Below are 23,388 nucleotides of genomic sequence, written 5' to 3' on the forward strand. Positions count from 1 at the left end.
AAAAAAAAACGAAAATAACCCATCTCATCTCCCTGGTGTGCACGTGCGCTCCTCTCTGCTCTCTACTCCTCTCGCCTGGCTCTCTCTCTCTCCTTCCCTTTTTTTTTTTCTTCTGCCTTCTCTCTCCTCCTCTCCTCTCCTCTCCTCTCCCTCCCTCCCTCTCTCCCTCTCTCTTCTCCCTCCCCCCCTCGCTCCATCCCTCCCTCCCTCCCCCCCCCCCCTCCCTCTCCCGTCTAAGTTCGATGCTCTCGGCTCGGGGCCCTGCCGTGAGTTCTCGCTGCTGAACATGGCGTCAGACGGGATGATTTTAACGAACCACGACCACCAAATTCGGGTCGGCGTCCTGACAGGTGAGCCCCCTCTTGCTTTTTTTTTTTTTTTTTTTTTTTTTCCCGTCTTTTACGCAAAACGCAAAAACACGCCAAATCCACCGCGACCTTGCTTCGTTCTGCCTCATTCCCCATCGCCCCGGTAACGCTCGCCTCGTGTCTCCCGTGCTCCTCTCCCATCCGCCGGTTTTCATACATGTCATGACGCGGAGGTGGTGGCCTGGCGCTTTCTTTCTTTCTTTCTTTTCTTTTCTTTCTCTTTACGCGTTTTTTTTCCGCCACATCCAGCATCCCAGCACCCGAGCATCCGAGCATCCAGCGCGCCGTACGTACGTGGCTCGCTTCGGAAACGCGCAACCCCCCCAAAAATTGCCCCGAAAAACCTCTGCATTGCCTTTCGCTGTCACCCCACTGCACAGCGAGCGCTCCGTGGATGCGTCTTGAATTATTCATTTCACTATGTGTGCTTGTCGACGCGCGCGCTTAACACACCGCGGACTTATCGGTGTTTTTTTTTTTTTTTTTTTTTTTCCGTGACATTTGTCGGCGAGGTGGCGCTTTATTCGCACGACGATCGGCGGAGGAAGGGATAGGGGATAGGGATAGGGGGGCCACGCGTTGACTACACGCTATTGCCACGGCCTGCTTTCACATCTTTACACGGGAGGGCAGTTGGAGAGGTGGGAGGAGGAGGGAGGAGGGAGGAAGGGGGGTGGGACGGGAAGGGGGCACGGTGGTGGTGGTGGTGGTGGTGGTGGAGTATGCGTTTTGGGATGTTCGGGATTTGATACGCTCCGTGGCTACGTATGAAAGCGATGACGGCTTGTCTGTCACTTATCCGGAAAAAAAAAAAAAAAAAAAAAAAAATCAACCCCCCACACCCCCTCCCACTCCACCACCACCACCACTTCTCCAAAAAAAAAAAAAAAAAAATCGCCTGTCGCTACGGGGAGACGAGTTGGCGGTTGGTGGCTGCTGGCCGCCTCCCTTTAATTTTTTATTTTTTTTAACTTTATTTATTTATTTGTTTATTTTTACGTTTTCGCCTCTCGCCGTACCGGGTGGCTACGTCCGCGTACTGCTTTGTCATGTTTCTAGGCGGCGTGTTGCCATGACCGCAAAGTGGAGGGAGGATGTGATTGAAAAAAAAAAAAAAAAAAAAAAAAAAAAGCGTGGAATACCCCTACCTACTTCTCTTTCAATAGTCTACAACGCGACCCCCCTTTCTTTCTTTCTTTCTTTCTTTTCTCTCTCGCTCTCTGTCCTCCTCCTCCTCCTCCTCTCCTCTCCTCATCGCCTTCATCTGTTCCCTCCATCCCGTGTTGAGAGAAGCAAGGGGCCGGATCAATATTTCATGCAATGCCCTGTCCTCCGCTCTCCAGAAGCGAAAGAAGGAAGAAGAGAGGGAAAGAGATCGGAGGAGGTGTTTTACGGTTCGCCTCGGTTTGCCTTTCCTTGCCTGGGAAACCCCCCTCGCCAGCACACCGGCACAACTGATCCATCTCTCCATCTCCCTTCTTTCCTTTCCTTTCCTTTCCGTTCAGTTCCTTCCCTCTCTCTTTCTTTCTTTCTCTCCTGGCGCTGTCCGTGGTGCTGAAATCTAGCGTCGCTCACAAATCAGTGCGGTACTGACCCCGGCGCGGTAAATATTGCGCCAAGATAGATACACCCAGGCGTACGGCGAGGAGGAGAAGAGGGATAGGGGGGTCCCGCGGCGGAGTAGGTGGAGACGGGGTGGAGAGATAAGCGAAGTTTTACAATCGGCGGTGCGGCGCGTTCAACTCGGCGGATCGGAATCAAATCGGAATCGCGAAGGCTGCAGTTTTTGCAATGCCGTTATTTCCTCTGCAAATGACTAAATATGTTTCTAACTGCTCCCTGTGGCCCATACTCTGCGATTTTCTGATCTAAATTATCACGTTTTCTCGTCATAAACAGACCTGAAGTTGTGTTTTTGTTTCATTCACATGTGTTTAACGCATAAACTCTACATATTTAGGCTTCATTTTCACCTCATGAATTGCCAATCTCTACTGAAATTAACGTAAAAGGAGCTCTTAACTTTAAAAAACTACCGCTTCATGACATCACAAGGCGAAACACAGCATTTTCAGCTTTGGAGATGTAGACAAAACACAACTCCAGGTATGTTTTGTGAGCACGGGCGCGCTTCCGACTTCATCCGACTTCATCCGACTCTGGCTCCATTTCGCTTTGTATTGAGAAAATGTCACCTCTATCCGTAACTGCTGCAGCGAGCCTCGTTGTTTTTTTATTTTTATTTAAAATGTTCGTATTAATTTCCTTTACATGATCCCGCTGTTTTTATTTCGCTGTTTTGTTCCTATTCCGAATATGGAACTCGGCTTTAAATTTGCTTCTATAACCTCGAGCCTCGATGAGCTTCATTTGACTGGAGCTGAACGCTGTGGGTGACGTCACACTCGCTTTGTCCACTTTTTTATACAGTCTATAATGAATATCGGTAGAAGTTATCGGGCATTGGCTGCTATGGATTCTAAACAATCAGCCATGCAAACACAGATCAGGCTCCGTTTACACGTACACAGGTATTTTTTTTAAACTGACACATTTCCTTTCATTTGTTCCCATCTTTTACATGCAAACGGTGAATTCACCTCTGAAAATGAATCTTTCTAAAAACTCCGGCTAGAGTGGAGATTCTGGAAAACTCTGGTTTGGCATTTGCGTGTAAATTGAGATAAATGTTTAAAGAGTTTTAGGACCTGACGTGCCAAAAGTGCGACCAATGTTTACATTTTGCTCTGATGATGATGATGAAGCATTCAGAGCAGCAGTCACATTTCTTCATATGTTTACATTTGCACACACAGCTGAGGTTTCATATCCATGACCAGAGACGAATGAGGCTTGGAGGTCTCCGATTTTACCACTTCTTTAACAGATCTGTGGAGAGGCGAGCCTGCTCAGTAACTTACAACTGTAATGAAATAAATGCTACAGGTTTGAACCGCCCAGAGACTAGTGTAGATATGATGGCGCTCGATGTCGTATTTAAGTGGGTTGATGTAAACGAAAACTTTTTTGAAAACGATGCTGTGTGCTCTGTGTAAACATAGCCTCAGTACATCTCCAGAAATCAGATAACGATCAGATTTTTGGTTGTGCATGTGAACACACCATGAGCAGTTGTTAAAATGTTTCACAATTTGAAATAGACTTAGCTCAGATTTGAAGACACTTGATAACTTGTGGCAGCAGTCTCGCATTTGGTAGAAAATTTCAGCCTTGTTATGCAAAGTTTGGGCGATAGTTGGAAAGAACATTTGTCCAAGGTTGGTGCTTTGAATCCCGCTCTTGACATAAACATCATTGGTTGAGATCCACTAACCCACAGGCTGACAGTGTCATTCCAGCTGTTGTTTAGTCCTTGGGCAAGACACTTAACCCACCTCACCCAGAGTGTCTGTGTGCACTGGTGTATGAATGAATGTGTGAATGGGTGAGTGGTTCCTTGTTGTAAAGCGCTTTGAGTGCCTTGAAGGTGGAAAAAGCCCTGTATAAAAATGTGACCACGGTGCTATTCCCTTCTATTGCGTATTGTTGTTGTTTCTTTGGGCAAAACACGTCACGCGCCACCACTGTTTGACTGAGCTTTGGTGATAAGTACAAAACGGCGACTAGTAGCGAATCAGTGTCTTGATACGACACTTTCACGATATGCAGCTCACTGTACGATATTTATCACAATATAATAATAATACAAATAATTAAGATTTAAAAGTGCTTCATAACCGTTATTTCAGCATGTAGACTGGACTGAAACAGAGCAAAGAATCATGGCCTATGTAGTTCTCTGTTGTTTAGCACCATAACAATGAAGTTAAGCAAATAAACTTGTAATTCAATATATTGTGAGATTTTTGACGATACGATATCACGATATTTTGGTTATCGTTACATCCCTAGTGACTGCTGAAGACATTTGTGTTTAAAAATGATCACAACATAGATTTGAATTACACGTGAGTTTTCAAAATGTCATGTCAGTTTTTCGATTCTACTGATACTCGTCTCATCTCGACATCATGCTCGGGGTATTCTGCATGCATGTCTACGGCGGAATGTTCAGCAGTATCTACAGTGACACAGCGCACACATTAGCAAAACACAGACAGATCATAGAATGTCTGAAAATTCAAGAAAAAAATATATAAAATTGATTTAAACAACACATTTTCAGGAGTCTGTGATCAATACGAGCGATCATGGCTGTAATTTTTTGTGCAAGAGACTTGTTTAACAGCACAATCACCTTTTGTAGTTCCAACAAAGTAATTCCTTATGTTTGAATTGTGTTAAAATAAAGCTCAGATTAAAGTCTAGCCTGAGTAACAGAGCTTCAGACAGAGCAGTGCCTACAGTTAGCACCACTATGAGACTTTTTTGAGCGTACAAACCATCTCACCTGTTGTAGTTCCAACACTTGTGGGTAAAAACGACAAAATATTTTATCGGAAGTGCCTTTCATTTAGACGGTGACGGCGTTTTTGGGGCTTAAAAACGCAAAAATCTGACACCACCCTCCAGAGTGGAAAAGTTGAATATGCTCCGTCTTAGCGTTTCGTCTACGCTGCCCAAGACGCAAAACTCTGGTCAGATCTGCTCACGTCGACGTACACGTTTACGTCACATACATACAGTACACAGAAACCTGAATTCCACACACTTTTGCGTCACCGTATGCACGCAGATTTCCTCCCGAAAACGCTCGTCTAAACATGGAATAAAAAGTGAAGACGCGACGCCACTTTTGTGTCTTCTGTTCCGACCGTTGTCATAAAAATGTAGCCTAAGTCGATCCCTATGGTCAGATTTTGTTAAAATAAAGCTCAGATTAAAGTCTAATCTAAGTAACAAAGCTTCAGACAGAGCAGTGCCTACAGTTAGCACCACCTCCCAAACGAATGCGCACAACATCGGCTGCAAAGTATCAATTCTGTCCTGTCTCTTGCTGTATAATCTCTAAAAACACCAATATTTTCTCTCATACTAGAAAGTTGACATGAGGACAAGCCCATATAGGGGGCAGAGGAAGCGTCGGTCTGCCTACAGTGGATACGCTGCTCTGCATTTTAACTTCTATTTTTGTTCTCCCCACAACAGAATTTACCTCATCTGACCCCTCGGCTGCTTTCACTAGAATACTCCGTACACAGGCTTTATTTGTCATTTTCTTATATTAATAGTAGTAGTACAACAAAATGGTAGATATGTGAGGTAGTACTGAGCCAACCCATATGTCTTTGGAGAACTTCCTCATTGAAAGGCATGAGTCTGAACTATTGCGCCACTATTTATGGAAGTTTTTATTTAAATCCAAATCTAAATCCACATTTTACTAACAAAGCAGTTTCCAAAGTGCTGCACATAGATCACGAAATGAAGACAACAAAAAGGTAAACTGCTAAAATTTGGTCACACCAGTCCTAAAACAATAAAACCAGTCAAATCAAATAAAAGCAAAAAACATAAAAATCATAAAATAGTAGTAAATAAGTAAAATAAATAAAGACTGACAGAACCACACAACTCACGCAGTGTTAAAAGCCAGAGAATAAAAGTGGATCTTAAGACGAGACTTAAAACTCTCTGACATGGTTGCTGTTTGGACGTAATATAAGATGCACTTCAGAGCAAAGGATCATGGGATATGTAGTTTGTTCTGTTTTTATAGTTGTTGAAATAGTACACGTTTACGCAAAGGAGATAACTATTTATTTTAACAGTTAATTGCATTTTGAGATGTTTTATATTGCAGTTACAAATTTATTTTACATTCCCATGAAATAACAACCATAAATCACTATTTATTATCACCATATTCAGTTGCATTTTGTTGTGGCATTACTAAAGTTACAGTATGTAACTTTGTGGAGGTGGTCATTTGTACGATTCCATGGAAATAAAAAGTTAAACCCATACTTTGGAACATTCTCTGCGGAGACAGATGAGTTTTGTGCAGTACTTTGGAAGATTATTAGCCAGGCCGGCGCCACCTAGTGCCTCCGCTCAATTTCATTTTTCTAGGTCAGAAATCGGAATACAGTAGAAGGTTCGCAAAAAACCCCGGAAGTGCGAGTCCAGGCACCAGCCGATCAGCGAAGAGCCATATATTCTGTGTTTGCAACGATTCCTAAGATTGAGGATTTAAAGCCGGAACTAAGAAAATGTTTGGTGAATTTGATCAAGGGGAAAGACGTTATTGCCCTTCTTCCTACGGGATTTGGCGCATTACATACGTCACGATCAAATAGCAGCGATTGGTTAAATTAAAAAAGTACCTGCCTACCGTTGAGCGAGCGAATCATAACGCTGGGAGGTCAGACGGTTTCCTCGAAGTGAAACCGGCTGATGAATCAGGCTAGAAGATTATAGTCAAAGGAACAACGCTTTCATGGAAACCCTCCTCCAGGCCAAATTGAGTCAGGTTTGTGGAGATTTCACTTGACTCATAGTTAAGACACATGTTTTCTGTGTTATTTAGAGTAATAAACACAACCAAAATAAAAAACAGACTGAATATAATAGAAATTAAAGCAGGTTTATATTTTGGCTGTTAACCTTCACAATAGATTGATACTGTGAGTGTTATAAGTTAAGTTTCTCCACATTATCAACGTCATTACGACTGTTTAAATCTGATTGGTGGAAGCGTCACAACAGCGGAACAAGACAAAAAATCGAACTTTAGTCAAATCTAGTTGAAAAGCCGCGACATCGTCCCTGTCCACAGATGCACAAAGCTCTTACCTTCTGTACATTCTTCATAAACGAAATATTCTGTATTTTCTCTAAAACAGGCTGAAATACGTTTGTTGGCATCGCTATTGTTTTGGTTCATTTGGACGCTTCACCTTTTGGCTTCTGCACCAACCGCAAAGCTGTCGCCCACTGAACCTTACAGCGGGAGTTTCTCAAGATGGATTCTCGTGAGTCTGTGAACTCAAAAATATCGCGAGAATCCATCTTAGTGTGCAGAGTTCAAACCGTGGCTTTAAAAACGAATAAAAAGGTCTTTCAACATTAGTCTCCTGAACTTAAACAAGACAGAAGTTCAATCTAACACAATAAACAGTCAAAACGTTTCCTCCCAAGTCTTCGTCGGCTCCAAACCGCATGCTTTTACTGTTTACTGACAGACTATTGGCCATTAAAAAGCCCCAAGCCGATCACTGACCAATAGAAATGACTGAATGTTGATCTCGATTACAGTTCGATTAATTACACAGCCCCGCCTACTATTGATCCAATCCTATTCGCTGTCATTACTCCCTGAAACGTCTCCTGCTCTGCGTCTGTCTCTCCTGTCCTGGTCCACACGGGGAGGTTCTCACGGGCGGAGAGCTCTGATGGATCGGCTGTTTGGACGAGGCTGAATACATAAGACAACACGGGGCACAGAAGGGACACCGCTGATGACCTTGTTTAGAGCGGGAGGAGGGACTGTACTGTCAGGGAGGTCAGAATGGATGTGTGTATAGATCAGTGTAATAGTGCAGATGTATTTTGTGTACTTTATTAGGAGGAGGAGTTGTAGTAATAGCAGTAGCAGTGGTATTAAGATACACAAAAAGGACTCTTGTGAGACTTTTGCCATGTAATGATGTTGTTATCTCATCAAAAACAGACCTGGAGTTGTGTTTTGTTTCATTCTCACGTTTGGGTAACTCTTTATTATTGGTCTGTCTACGTCTCCAAAGCTCAAAATGCTCTGTTAGACCTTGTGATTTCATGAAGCTGTAGCTCCTTTTACCTTTTGCTTTGTAGAGATTGGCAATTCCAGGACTGAAATGATCTAAATGATTCTAGTGAACGCGTATGGAGTTTAAAAACACAGTGGGGCACTTCTTGTGTTAGATTTGAACCAGCCATCTTAGCAACAAACAGCAAGAAAATCACACGAACAACACATTTCTTTATCTACATATTGTTGTCGAAGTTTTCAGCTTGTCCGTGAAAGGGTGGAAGTAAAAGGCTGGAGACCAACTGGACGTCTTAAGCGGGAGAAGTTTATTTATCATCAACATAGTATGATTTCAAAAGTGAACATAGTATGATCTTTGAGTGTCCAAGCCCTTTTACTCTGCTTCCAAAGGAGGAGGTTTATAAAGCAAGTGTGGTGAGACTATGAAGGCCAGGAGGCACCGGTTAGACACCAATATGCCACAATTTAGATAATGGTATGTCAATGGTATGCTAAGGGAAGATCATGGTGTAAAATATAGCTTTTGTGTGTCCATGTTAAACTGAGATGTACATGGAAGATAAATTGCTTAAATTCTCTTACACATGTCATTGTAGCATTTCGTTGTGTTCAGCTAATCAACAATTACAACCATATCTCAGTTTTCATAATTTCCCCACTGACACACAACTCCGAGAGCACTGGGTACATGCGATTAGAAGAGACGAGGGCGCCAAATTCAAGATGATTCCAAACAGCACATATGTATGCAGTAGGGGTGTAATGGTACATGTATTCGTGCCGAACCGTTTAGGTACAGGACGTTTGGTTCGATGTAGGGCTGTGCACTATTGAATTCGCGCAATTTGTGTGTGTTTACATTCCGCCACTACATGTGCAGCTACACAGAAGGCTCGGCTTTTTAATATTCGCGATTGAACTCATCAAGAATTGGGGTGGCAGTGTTTTCCACAGCGCTTTATAGTTAGGATGGCCGCCTTGACAACAATTGCCCCCCGCCTTGACTACGTCCCTCCAAACCACGTGAATCCTCACAAAACTACGATCGTCGTGCCGCGGTCCTTACTTTTCACCTTTCATTGGCATAGAAACACAAAGAAATCTTCATCCTGGAACTGTTAGTGCTGTGCTTTACTGTTTACACGGAATTTATTTTTATAATATTCATACATTTATTGGTTATTTGAGAATATTTTATTAAATAAACCACAAGCACATGGTTTTACATTTTGTTCCCACACTGTACCGAAAATGACTCAAAACCGAGGTACGTACCGAGCCGTGATTTTTATGTACCGTTACACCCCTAGTATGCAGTCTTCATTTTACTACTGATGACATTTAGTACTTTTATCAGTCGGTTGGCGAGTCCTGTGTTCGTAATTATGCCGGAACTTGTCATCGCATGTTTCCAAACGTTGTCCTGGTTTGTGACATAAGCGTGGCTAGAGCCTATTAAAAGAATATTTGCTCCTTTACAACTGACTCTTGCACACAAATTAAGCAATAAAAGTAATAAAGTGTGTCTTATCTTAATCTTAAACTATGATATCCTCTGCTTTATGCCCAAAATCTCAGCCTCACATCTCAGTTTTAACCCAGGGACTCTGAAAAGAAACAGAACCTGCGCCTCCGTTTGGGCACCTTGTGTGTCGAGCTCGCGGCGCAGCGTGTCTGTGAGCTGAATGCTAATGCCGATCCGAAGCGGCACTCAATCTCCGTTAGCGCCGTTAGCCTGTTAGCATGGATAGGTGTGTGCGCCGGAGGTCAAAGTTCACGCTGTCCGCCCCCTGCTCCCCTGTCACCCGTGGGTCCTCGGCTCCCACCCGCCTCATCACTCACCCCCCTCCCCTCTGATCGGGGCAGGCAGGTGAAGTGACACGGCGCTCAGCCAGCTACAGGCCCATTTTGGATCGCTTTATTGTGTTGATTTGATTATTTTATTGTTATTTTTGTTTTGTGGTGTGTGATAATAATAATATAATTTTAGATTTTTAAGTGCGCTGTTGGCCTGTGTCATGCCGCTCTGTTGTGTGGGTTTTAGCAGATGTGAGCTTGAGCATTTTTAGATTCGGCTCATCTACGGGGAAATCGGCTCTTCTGATTCACAACAAACACTCGAGTTGAAGTTGAGTTAAATAAATTAGTCCAGAGGGAGAATCGGGCTATATTACGTTATTTTCTGATCTGTTATAATGTTGTTTCCTCATCACAAAGGCTACGTTCAGACTGCAGGGTTTAATGCTCAGTTTGGATTTTTTTTGTGAAATCCAATGTTTCTGCGAGGTCGTTCACATTCCCAATTAAATGCGACTTGTATGTGACTCCAGTGTGAACATTAAACAGCCCAAAAGTGTCCCGCATGTGCACTGGAGGACACGATGACGTCAACTGCGGTGAGCGTGCTCTGTTTAGTTTAGTTGTTTAGTTGTCCAAACGTGGACGGGAGCATTGGGCACCTGGCGATTTTAAAGTTCCTCTCGTTCCTATTTTTACCAATCTGATCCCTTCCAACAGTAAAGAGATGCATAAATTGTCATTTGTTTAGGCAAAATACAGAAAAGTTGCTTAAAAATGACCAAAAACACAAAGAAAATGTGACTAAACGGGCTGAGTGCAGAACAGTTTTCCTTAATTACGCACTCGTTTCACCATTTTATTATTACCAACCACCTCAAACCGGGGTTGTCACAGTTTTTCAATTTGAAAATATGGTCACCCTAGTAGAGATGTAACGATATCAATATCCCTCGATACGATATTATCACGATATGCATCTCACAGTACAATATTTATTGCGATATTTTGTGGAGGCTTGCAAAACTGGAAAATGCTAACTTTTTCCTTTTAAAAGCTGCTCCACATACAAAATGTTCGCTGCAAACTTGGGGATGATTTAGGCAGTCAGAGGTTACCTTTTTCGTTTTTCCCGTGGATCAATCCTGCCCATCGCCTTCACCTTTCACTATTTTTCAATTCCGTTGGGAAGGGAAACAGTTTGAACGGAGGTTTGAGTCACACAGATCTGATTCCCTTTTGCATTTATGGAGTTCGCAAACTAATTTCTCGAGCCCTTTTCCGCTGTTAGGATCCAACAACCACACAATTAACGATGTCCAAATCCCAAAACTAAAATATGACAATATCAGAACCAGAAACAAAAGCAATGTGGTTCAAAAGACTTGAAAAGATCGGCTTTGACAATAGACGAATCCCACCGGGAAAACAAACATGGCGGTTTGCTCTCTTTTTCGGAAAATCCTTCCCAGTATGCATTGCCGGACGTCCGAGATTCTTGATGCGTGTATATATGTACAACTTTAAAATATTGTTAAAATTGAGTTGATGCAATTTATATTCAGATGCGCTCAATAGTCTGGAAATTACGGTACTCAAACACGTGTGGACGACACCTAAAACCTCTTCAGGCATGTTTTTGACGACAGATCAATGTTATGAAATGGAAGATAGCTCAAATATAGATTTTTGCCTAATACCCCGCCCCCTTTTACGCCTCCCAACAATCTGGAACATTGTACATAGATAAACCTACTTTATTATCATATTTTAGCGGCAAAGCTTTTCTCAAATCCTCCTTTTAAATGAACGTGATGGGACGGTTCACGTTTTAGGAAACCATCAACATAAAATAAGACAGAGCGATATTTTGTCAGCAGATGGAAGAAGTGAATACATTTCTTGTCCTATAAATATTGCACTATCCCAAGAAAGCTCATTTATCCTGGCGTTTACGATCATACAGGCCAGTTATAAATAAACTCTTCTTTTCCACACGATTTCCTGTTTGGAGTTTGTCCCAGTCGGGCTCCTGTAGCAGAGGGAGACAGGAGCAGAGTCAGCGGGGACCTGAGTGGCGTGCCAGAGCCAGTGACCAAAAGTAGTGCCAGGAGACTATATCCAAGAAGTACTGACGCTAACTCTAAGCACTGCTCTGTCTGAGGCTTCTGAGCTCGGTTTAAAGAGCCACTAAACACCAAAATCACTTTTTTTTCTCTAATGATTAGCTGTGTAAATAGAAATATATACATATCCCTGGCATTATTTTGGTATTTTAGTGCATATCTGTTAAAAATCTGAGTCTGTAACGGCCTCTTTAGGATCAACTAGGGCCAGGACATTTGAATTTTTGGGTTGGACTAATGAGCCAACGAGTCAGATGCAGGTTTTTACGTGACAAGCACAGACACTGGCGTCTACGGGCGGGACGTGAAGAGACCCTCTCAACCCCGCCCTGACCTGGCACCTCTGGTCACCGCAATGTCCCGATTTGTCTAGAGAAAAGAGAAACAGCCTGATCCGAGCACAAATGTCCGTTCTGTTTCATAGGCTACGTTCAGATTGCAGGGTTTAATGCTCAATTCAGATTTCTTTTGTGAAATCTGATTTTTCTTGTAAGGTCGTTCACATTTCTCATTAAATGCGACTTGTATGTGATCTCCAGTGTGAACTTTAAACGCCCCAAAAGTGTCCCGCATGTGCATTGGATGACACGACGACGTCACACACAGCGAGGGAGCTCAGTGTTTACGGAAATCGCCTAAATATGAGCACCTACCGATATTACAGTTGCTGTTGTACCGGAGCCAGAACATGCACAGCACAGCATTGTTTTAAGGAGGAGATTGAGAGGGGGAAGGACGAGGTTTTTGGCCGTGGTGTTTTATGGGGCAGTGGCAGCAACGTCCGTAGAAAGGAACGTGCGGGTGTGGAGTCGAAGCCAAGAGCGGAGGGATTGCTGTGATGTTCTTCGGTGCTTCACTGAGTTCATACACAGTTTTCGTGTGACGAGAAGAACGTTTGTGTACATTTGTGACATGTAGGTGTCCTGGCCGTTCAGACTGAAGTCGCATGACAAAAGATCAGATATGTATCGGTTTTAGGAGCACATATCCAAGTGGCCTGTGTCGCATTTGAAAAAAATCGGATCTGTGTCGTTCAGACTGTCATTAAAAGATAAGATACAGTTCGCATAGGGGCAAAAAAAAAATCAGATTTGGGTCACTTCAGCCTGCAGTCTGAACGTAGCCAAAGTCTGGAGTGCACCGGTCCCGAGCTGTCAATCATCGCTGCAAAACCCGCCCCACACTCACTCGCCCAACCCGCCGGACACCGCCCACTCTGGAGGACTTTTCTGATTTTGCTTAGGGGTGGAGTAAAGCTTTGGAAGTGTGTTTAATGGCTCTTTAACAGCATTTGACCAGAAAGAAACGGCCTTAGCTGGAACATGTGAACTGATATTTACTGTTAAACAAATCCCTCTTAAGTAACGTTACAGTCACAAGCCAACAGTTTTTCAGTTTGTCACTTTCACCTTTTTGCTGTTTTTTCAATCACAGACTCCTGAAAATGTGCTGTTTACATCCGCTTTGCATTTTTGGGAAAGTTCTTTAGACAATCTTAACATTTTTTTGGTCTGTATTTGCTTTAGTGTGCGTTGCGTCTCCATGGTAACTGGTGAACAATCTGCCAATACACATACCAGTGCATGTAGAACACCCCCAGCATGATGTCACCGCAAAGTGTCAATACTACTACTGCTGTAAGATGTTTAGCTATGTGTAAAAGCAGTGATGTCAGTTTGCTGAGGCGAGCAGAATCGTCCTGTCCTCCAGCGAGCTACTTCTGACAAACACAAAGAGAGACCAGTGTGAGCGAGGGACGAGGCAAAATGATCCAGCAGTTTGACTGGAAATGAGATAGTGATGCAGTTCAGTGTACAATCTTAGTTTTATTTGACCATTATTTATGATGTTTTCTGATCTATGTTATAATGTTGTTTCTTCATCACAAATTTACCTGGAGTTCTTTTCTTAATTAAAAAACAGCGTGTGATGTCTTGTGGTAATACAGGAAGTGCTCCACTGTGTTTTTCATTTCAGTCCTGGAAATGCCGAAATCTCTACTGAACTACTTCATGACATCACAAAGTTGAACAGAACATCTTGATGAAATCTAAACAGACTAATAATAAAGGGTCTGGAACAGATGCCCAAGCCACCTCAGCTGCTCCTCGCCACATGGAGGAGCAGCAGCTCTACTCCGAGCTCCTCCAGTGTGACTGAGCGATCTTGTCCTTTCGGTAATTACTCAAAGCTCATGATCATTCGGCTCAGCTCTCAATGCTCTATGTTGCCCCTGGTAGGGTCTCCCATGGCAAACAGGTCCTAGGTGAGTTGTCAGACTAAGAGCAGTTCATAAAGCCCTATGAATAGAGAAAGAACAAAGGCCTGGCATTGGGGCTCAAAAGCGAGCACCTGGTGGCAGGGCCTTTGCCCACGGGGCCCGACTGGGCTCAGCCCAAAAGGACGACGTGGGCCCACCCTCCTGTGGGCTCACCACCCGCAGAGGGTTTCATAGGGGTCCGGTGCGAAGAGAACTAGGCGGCAGTCGGGGTCAGGGACCTCGGCAACCAAGTCCATGGGCACAGAACCTAGCTGTAGCGATGTGAGCTTTGCACCATGTTATAATGCTGTTACCTCATCAAAAACATGTCTGGAGTTGTTTTGTTTTATTCACATATTTGAGTAAGCCTTTATTACTAGTATGTCTACATCTCCAAAGCTCAAAATCCATGCATTTTCCGTTGCTGTCCCACGGCTGTGCCATTAGAGATTAGATGAGTGAAGTCTATACCTGTTTTTAAATCACTCCTAAAAATGCACCTTTTTTCAATGGGTTTTAACAAGTGAGATGTACATTTCTTGTTGTTGAATATCTCATTGTTTTCTATCTTTTTAGCAGTTGTATTGTGTATTGTGTTGTACTGCGATTGTCCTTGTCTCTCCTGTGTTTGGGTACAGCACTTTGGCTACCAGCTGTAACGTTAAAGTGCTTTATAAGTAAAGTTGGTATGGTAAAATGCTCTGCTCCACCTTATGATGTCATGAAGTTAACAGCTACCTTTTATCTTTAGTTCAGTGAGATTGAGAATTCCAGGGCTGAACTTGGAGTTTAAAAACACCACATAACATCACAAGGTGTCTGAGAGAAGAACTCGGCCTAAATATGCAGGGTTTGCGTGTTAAACATGTGTGAATGAAACAAAACACAACTCCAGGTCTGTTTGTGACGAGGACACAACATTATAACATCAGGGAAGATCAGAAAATATCATAACATGGGCTCTTTAAATGTGGATCTTAATATAACTTTGGTCTTTTGTGAGGGCTCTTCGTGACCACCTCTACCCAGGCTCGGTGTCTCATGTGTGGGGACGGAGACTGCTCCCACTCCTTCCTCTCTGGATCTAACCGGACCTATCCTAATTAACAGTGATAATATCAGGAGACTATTTTGACTTTAACAAGCTCTCCAAAGATGGTCCGAGCGAAAATAGAAAGACTCTGCTCTTATCTGGTACTGCCAAAGTGTAGGCAGTATCCTGGAATACAAGCCGGCTATTTTGGTTAGTGCTAAAAAAACACAGATATGCAACAGGACTTTGAAGTAGTATTGGAGTACTGTTATTGCAAAGGAATTTACCCAAGTAGTGGTAAAAGTACAACAGATATGAGAGGATTGATGTGTTTGTGATAAATACTGCTACTATATGGTGTAATGAAGTTTTACTACAAATGCTACTACTGCTACTACTATAACCAGTATCATCCCCACATCAGTGACTACTACTATTACTACGTCTACTAAGAGGGGAAAATTGGAGCTCTTATACTGCTAAAGCCTTAATCACAATATCTCCCTCGGGTCCCCATGGGCAGTTCATGTGCGATTTTTGCCCAAATCCGTTCGGGGCTCGCAAGTGGCCCATACAAGATTCCAAGCTCGTAGACGCCCGGTGAGCCCGTAGAGAGGAAATGTTCATGCACATTTTTTCCTGTGAACGGCCTGCAGGCGGCAGCTCGTAGCAAGCACGTATCTCACACTTACAGGGGAAGTACGGGTCAAGTACACGTCACGCAGGTGTGTCATACAGGTTTTTCCATTTTCTCACGCTCCGAAACCCACACACGTGTCCCTTACCGGCCAATTGCGTCATTCCTACAGGTCACGTGCATGCCTTGTGAGACCCATATAAAAGCTGATACACACGAGTCGTAGCAGCCGTACTGTACACACCAAGTTTTCGCCGACGAGATGCCGTCCAAAGGGAAGGCAAAGGGCAAGAGGACGGGGAAGGGCCGTGACACTGACGGCCCAGAGACTGCAGCACGAGCAGGGGCAGCCACAGCAGGTCCCCAGGCAGAGGAGGACGCAGTATTATATAGCACGGCGATAAGAGCCACATCTCGTAAGACTGCTGCACGGGCCGCGTAGGAGGCTTGTACTTGCCTCGTACAAAGGACTAGAGTGCGTTGCAAGAGGCCTGTATGAGATTTTGACTCATACGTGATCCTTGCGTGGCACTTAAGTATGCCGTACTATTGCCTCACGACAAAAATTTATCCCACGGTCCCGTACGAGTCTCACGGGACCCGCAAGCCACACTTGCACTTAGAAAACTCTCTCTCCTCTACGGAACCCGACTGGTCTCCGAATTGTGACACTGCGAGGTCAGACGGTTTCTACGTAGTGAAACTGGCTGACGAATCAGGCTATAGAAAACCAGATTCTTATTCTAAAAGTGTATTTACTTGGTCGGTTTGGTGAAGATATGGTGAATTATGCACATTTTAATTTAAAAATCAAGTTCTTTTTTTTTCATTGCCACTGCTGATACCAATTACGGAATCAACTTTATAAAATGGCTTAAAAAAAAAGCTTAATAATTAAAATTATAACATTTTCAGCATTTCTGGATAGCTAAATTGGCCGTCGTTCAGTGTTTTCATAGAAGGGCCCTACTCATGCCCACATTCTTACATTTAGTGTTGAAATACTCACTCATCTCATGTATTACTGACCTGATCGTGTCCCGTCACGCTGCGTTCACTAGCATGTGAATATTAGCATGATTGGAGCCGCGTGCTGAGCTAACGCCTGCTAACCAGCTCTTTATGCACATTAGCCATGGCAGATTAGCTGGCCAGTGGTTTTCGGTCATGCGTGTTTGGCTAATGCCGGATCCGTGTCACTCACACACTGTTGATGAACGCTCAGGATGACTTAGCCTGAATCATACGGAGAAAGAGAGACGTCTGTGTGGACTATAGGAACTGTCACGGAGAAAAGAGGAGGAGGTGTGCGTTTAGTTTGCCGCGTTTTTGTTGCATTTTGGTCACTGTTTATTTATTTTCAGTAGATGCTAGCACTTTGTAGTCCAATTACGATAGAAAAGTGTTACAAAATTGTTAGTTCAGTAAGTTTTGTGTTGACATGTCTTAAAATGTTTATAGTGCGGGAGGAGGATTTACCTGACATGGTTTAGTCCTGGTTAAATTCTGGCTTAGTCCTGGTTTAGTCCTGGATTTAGTTCTGGTCTTGTTCTGGTTTAGTCTTGGTTTTAATTCTGGTTTAGAGGCCCGCAAAACATGGGAGGAGACATGGTCTGCACACCATGGTTTAGTCCTGGTTAAATCCTGTTTTAGTCCTGGTTTAGTCCTGGTTTTAGACCTGGTTTAGAACTGATTTTAGTTCTGGTTTAGTCCTGGTTTTAGGTCTGGTTTAGTTCTGGTTTATTGCTGGTTTTAGTTCTGGTTTAGAGGTGCAGGAAACACAGGAGGAGACGTGGTCCGTGCAACATGGTTTAGTCCTGGTTTTAGTCCTGGTTTTAGTTCTGGTTTAGTCCTGGTTTCAGTTCTGGATTAGAGGCACGGGAAACATGGGAGAAGACATGGTCTGCGCAACATGGTTTAGTCCTGGATAAATCATGTTTTAGTCCTGGTTTTTGACCTGGTTTTAGACCTGCTTTAGACCTGGTTTAGATCTGGTTTAGACCTGATTTAGACCTGATTTTAGTTCTGGTTTAGAGGTGTTGAAAACATTTGAGGAGACTTGTCAGCACGACATGGTTTAGTTGCGGTTAGATCCTGTTTTAGTCCTTGTTTTGGTCCTGGTTTAGACCTGGTTTAGAACTGATCTTAGTCCTGGTTTAGTCCTGGTTTCAGTTCTGGTTTAGAGGCATGGGAAACACGGGAGGAGACGTGGTCCACATGACATAGTTTAGTCCTGGTTAAATCTTGTTTTAGTCCAGTTTTAGACCTGGTTTAGAACTGATTTAGATGTTATTTTAGTTCTGGTTTAGCCGTGCGGTAAACACGGGAGGAGGCACGGTCCGCGTGGCATATGGGAGGGGGGTTCGCACTTTCATCGCCCGGTACCAAACGACCCACGGCCCAGAGGTTGGGAACCCCTGCTCTACATGATCCTGGTATTTTATTTCACTATTTTGTCCGTAAATCAAATTCCGAACTATTAACGAACACCTTAGTCCACTTTTTTACACAGTGGTTACATCTGTAGCCACATTTGCCCTGGGACCACCTACACTCACCACATTCACCACAATGAGGATGAAGTGTCTTGCTCATGGGCAGCAGCAGTATTGGTTATATTTTTGCTGCAGTGAATGATAAATAAAAATATATACTATGTAAAAATGGATTTCAAGCTCTTATTTTTGTCATTCCTTGTACCAAAACACAATGACTTCTAACAGAGTTCAGACAATTTTTAAGCTACAATTCCGTTGCCTCCGTCCATTTATCGCCAGGCTTTTTTCTTCTTGTTTTTCCGCATGTCCCTGTAAAAACACCCCTGTCACACTCGCCGGGGTCAGTCTGTGTTGATAACCCCAGAGAGGAGAAAGAGAGTGAAGAGAGGAGAGGAAGAGGAGGAGTGATGGTGATGCAGATGCAGATAGGAGATAGCTGTGGTCCCTGCGATGAGGTGCTAATTACACAGAGACAGATAGGGACCGAGCCAGGCCGGGACAGGCTAAGGTGAGTGGAAGTAGAAGAGGATAAGAGTCCAGCTGGTGACAGGTGAAAGACTGGACAAATGAATATGAGGAGGAGGAAGAGGTTTCAGTGTTTTTTCAAGGCTGATACTGAATCCACTTGTTTAGAATCCAGAGAGAATAATTGGTGTATCATTCGTTCATTCGTTTTTCAGAATAAAACAAAAAAATGTGAAAATGAAAAAACAACTGTTTTCGTCATTATTTGTCTCCAAAACCAAAATGAAAAAAAAAAACAGATAACGATTAGTTTTTTCAGTTTTCGATTTTGTGTTTAAATAAAGAATGGAAAAAAAGAATAACGGCCCGTTTACATGACTTCCATGACTGCGATGTCAGATTTTTGCTCTGCATACGGACTGAACCAGGACTGATCCAGGTCCCGGACTAGGGCGGACTCCAAGCTTTGACTCCAAGCCTCTGTGGGGTCCGAGTCTCAGCTTCGAGCTCTGGCCCTGCTGTGGGCTCTGAGCCTCTGATCTGGTCCCGGTCTGGTCCCGGTCTCATTCCTGGTCTCAGTCTCGGTCTGGTCCCGGTCTCAGTCTCAGTCTGGTCTCGGACCTGGATCAGTCCTGGATCAGTCCTGGTTCAGTTGCAGTCCTAGTTCTGGGTTCAGTTCTTGGGCGATGTGAGGTCTTTCTGTGTGGAGTTTGCATGTTCTGCCCGTGTCTGAGTGGGTTTCCTTTGGGTGCTTTGGTTTTCCTTCCCCCTGAAACACGTACAGTGGAATTCCCACTGCAGAACAGGGAAATGAGATTCCAAATCTCAGAGGGACTTCCCTGGTTAAATAAAGAATACAGAGCCGCCTCTCCACAGATCTGACCTGTAACTTTGCCTGGTGTTACAGGTCATATACAGGTCAGATATGTTTAATGTCATATAATGTCATACACTGAAAGGGCTCATATTACACTATTTTTGTTACTGAACCAGGACTCAACCAGGACTGAACCAGGACTGAACCAGGTCTAAACCAGGACTGAACTAGGTCTGAAACAGGACTGAACCAGGACTAAACCAGGATTGAACCAAAACTGAGCCAGGACTAAACCAGGACTAAACTAGGACTACACCAGGACTGAACCAGGAATAAACCAGGACTAAACCAGGTCTAAACCAGAATTGAACCAGGACTGAACAAGGACTAAACAAGGACTAAGTCAGGACTAAACCAGGACTGAACCAAAACTGAACCAGGACTAAACTAGGACTACACCAGGACTGAACTAGGACTGAATCAGGACTGAACCAGAACTGAACCAGGACTAAACCAGGACTACACCAGGACTGAACCAGGACTGAACCAGGTCTAAACCAGGTCTAAACCAGAACTGAACAAGGACTAAACTAGGACTACACCAGGACTGAACCAGGACTAAACTAGGACTACACCAGGACTGAACTAGGACTGAATCAGGACTGAACCAGAACTGAACCAGGACTAAACCAGGACTAAACTAGGACTACACCAGGACTGAACCAGGACTGAACCAGGTCTAAACCAGGTCTAAACCAGAACTGAACAAGGACTAAACCAGGTCTAAACCAGGACTAAACCTTGTCCAAACCAGGACTAAACCATTTCTAAACTCGGACTAATCTTGGACTTAAGAGCGAGAGAGCGAGAACCCCGAGCCTGTGGAGCAGGGTGTCCGCAAATTCACAATCGGGCGACAGTCACCCGACAGTCTCCACGGGCGCACCTCCAGGCCCGTCCCAACACTCCTGGTTCTGGTTCAGTTCTGGTTCAGACCTAGTTTAGTCCTGGTTCAGTCCTGGTTTTATCCCTGGTTCAGTGCTGGTCCCTCATGTCTCAGGTCATTATAGGACAGTACTGCAGATATCATGATCCTCTGCAGTTTGTTTTCACCATTGCCTCCGGTTTGACATTTAAGTTGTAGCTATTTTATATTTGTTATTTTTTTATATCTCACGTCAGCAGAAGTGGGTGGACGGCCTACCCCCACGTACCACGCCCACTACACCCCTGTAAATATCTAACTCTGCTTTGTGATCTGTTATTGACTCGCAAACCCGCCTCAGGAATAGGAACCACTGTATAAACATTTGATTCCCTGAGAGGATTTCGTGGTCAGAGTGTTAAATGATGCAGGGAACTGGACGCCACCTTGACCGAGCAACGCCAAAGCTTTCTGGAAATAGACTCTGGGAAAGGGAAAGCCTAAGGTGCATAATTCACGTGTACAAGAGCAGGGCTTAGAGGTGAGATGGTGGAGATGTGGAGAGGTGGAGGTGCAGGTGAAGACTTAAATAGCAAGTGAAGAAGAAGAAGAAGACCAGAGCAGGGTTAGAAGTGAGTGAGAACATTGGAAGAGCATTGGTGGTTACAATCTTTAGCTTTCGGTAGTTGAAGGTGAACTGTGTCACTTTCTGTTTTGGGGTCCGTCACTTGCTTGTTTCTATGGCTATATATGGATTGCTCTGCCTGGAATGTTCCATAATCCGTGTATTGTTCGTTCATTCATTTTTCAAAATAAAACCACAAATAAGAAAATGAAAAAACAACTATTTTTTTCATTATTTGTCTCCAAAACCAAAATGAAAAATGGATAATGATTTTTTTTTTTTTTTTTTTCAGATTTTGTGTTCAAATGAATAATAGAAAAACAGATAACAACTGTTTCCTGTTTCCGTGACTTAAACTGTGATGCCGGACTGGACGAGGACTGAACCGGGACTAAAACAGGACTGAGTGTCGGGACGGGCCTGGAGGTGCTCTCGCGTAAACTGTCGGGTGATCAGGACTGAGACCAGGACTAAACCAGGTCTAAACCAGGTCCTGGTCTCAGTCCGGGTCTGGTCCCAGTCTGGTCCCGACACTCAGTCCTGGTTCCGTCCTGATTCAGTTGTGGTTTAGACCTGGTTTAGTCCTGGTTCAGTCCTGGTTGAGTCCAGCATCGCAGTTTAAGTGACAGAAACAGAAAATGGCCTTATCCATTGTTCATTTAAACACAAAATTTAAAACTGAAAAAAAAAAAAAAAAACATTATCTGTTTGTTTTGTTTGTTTGTTTTTTTTTCTTTTTAGTTTTGGAGACAAATAATGAAGAAAATAGTTGGGTTTTTTTGTTTGTGTTTTTTGCTTTCTACCTTTCATTTATTACATTACAGGTGGTTTTAAAGCTCAAAAATACCTAGAAAAACAGACATTCTGACTGTGAACAGAGTCGCCTCTCCACAGATCTGACCTGTAATTTGGTCTGGTTTGGTCTCCATGAAGATAGAAAGGTTTAATACCATGCTGTGAAACATTCCAGACAAAGCAATACAAGTTAACCTGATTCATAGAAACCGTGTGATCTCGCAGCATTAGAATTTGTTCGCTCGACGGTAGGCCTTTTTTAAAATTAACCAATCATTGCTATTTGGTCGTGACGTATGTAATGCGCCGCTAACGGGGCTAACTGGTATATTAAGCTTTTCCCAAATCCTGTAGGAAGAAGGACAATAACGTCTTTCCCCTTGATAAAATTCACCAAACATTCTCTTTGTTCTGGCTTTAAATCCTCGATATCGGGAATTGTTGCCAACACAGAATATATGGCTTTTCAGTGATTGGCTGCTGCCCAAACTCGCACTTCCGGGGTTTTTGCGAAGCATCTAGTGTATTCTGATTCCTGACCTAGTCGCTGGAGAGAAATGAAATTGAGCAGAAGCACTAGGCCTGGCTAAACAAGATCTCCATGGAGAAAAGTATGTGACAAGGCCTTCCATCGGAAAAGTTACACAGTGCACCTTTAATAATTGAATGGTCACGCAAAATATGACCCATGTGACCGTTCACACTTCAGAAAAAGTGGACTAAGCAAGTGTGATGTCAGCAACCGTTCAGCCACTCGAATGAATCTTGTGAGCAAATTTGAAGCCAGGTATTATATTATGAATAGGATTTTTTTTGATGGACAAAATAGCGGAAAAAACCCAAAACAAAACAAACAAACAAAAACAGGATCATGTAGAGCGGGATAATATGAACTTTAACTTCTTGTTTTTTTTAAGAACCATACAATAAAGTGTATTTACATTGCTGACATGTTTCGACTGCTGTCAACAGGGTAAATACACTTTACTATATTGTCTTTAAGAAGAATGAAGAAGTTAAAGTATATACAAAGACAAAATGAGGATAATATGAACATTTTAAGACCAAAATGACACGGCTCAGAGCAGAAGTTACAGAGAGAGGGGCCACAATATTCCAGTGTAAGTCAGTGGGAGTCAGGGTCAGTAGGAGTTGGAAGAGCTCGCATGTGAATTCCTTCTTTAGAACACAGCGGCTTGCACGGTATGTCCATTTATATACACAGTATATGATTCACACCTTAGAGTAGGTCAACGGACTTATACTAACAGATACTCCTTACTGTAAACAACTACAATGTGTTAACTTCAGTGCAGTTTAGGGGTGTCAGA

General features: G+C 43.4%; 1 protein-coding gene across 3 annotated transcripts in view; it reads left to right on the forward strand.

The window, feature by feature from the left end:
* Positions 1-268: 268 nt before the first annotated feature.
* The window catches only part of gphnb (gephyrin b), a 178,487-nt gene continuing 155,367 nt past the window's right edge, over positions 269-23,388 (forward strand). For 2 of the 3 annotated variants that reach the window (XM_055149399.1, XM_055149400.1), the window contains exon 1: positions 287-350. In XM_055149399.1, coding sequence (XP_055005374.1) covers positions 287-350 — 64 coding nt within the window. Of the gene's footprint in view, positions 351-23,388 lie in introns of all 3 variants that reach the window. The other variant, XM_055149401.1, reaches the window with a different exon arrangement.

Source organism: Boleophthalmus pectinirostris, unplaced genomic scaffold, assembly GCF_026225935.1.
Source record: "Boleophthalmus pectinirostris isolate CB_2022bp ecotype Guang Dong unplaced genomic scaffold, ASM2622593v1 HiC_scaffold_13, whole genome shotgun sequence".
NCBI classification, from domain to species: domain Eukaryota; kingdom Metazoa; phylum Chordata; class Actinopteri; order Gobiiformes; family Gobiidae; genus Boleophthalmus; species Boleophthalmus pectinirostris.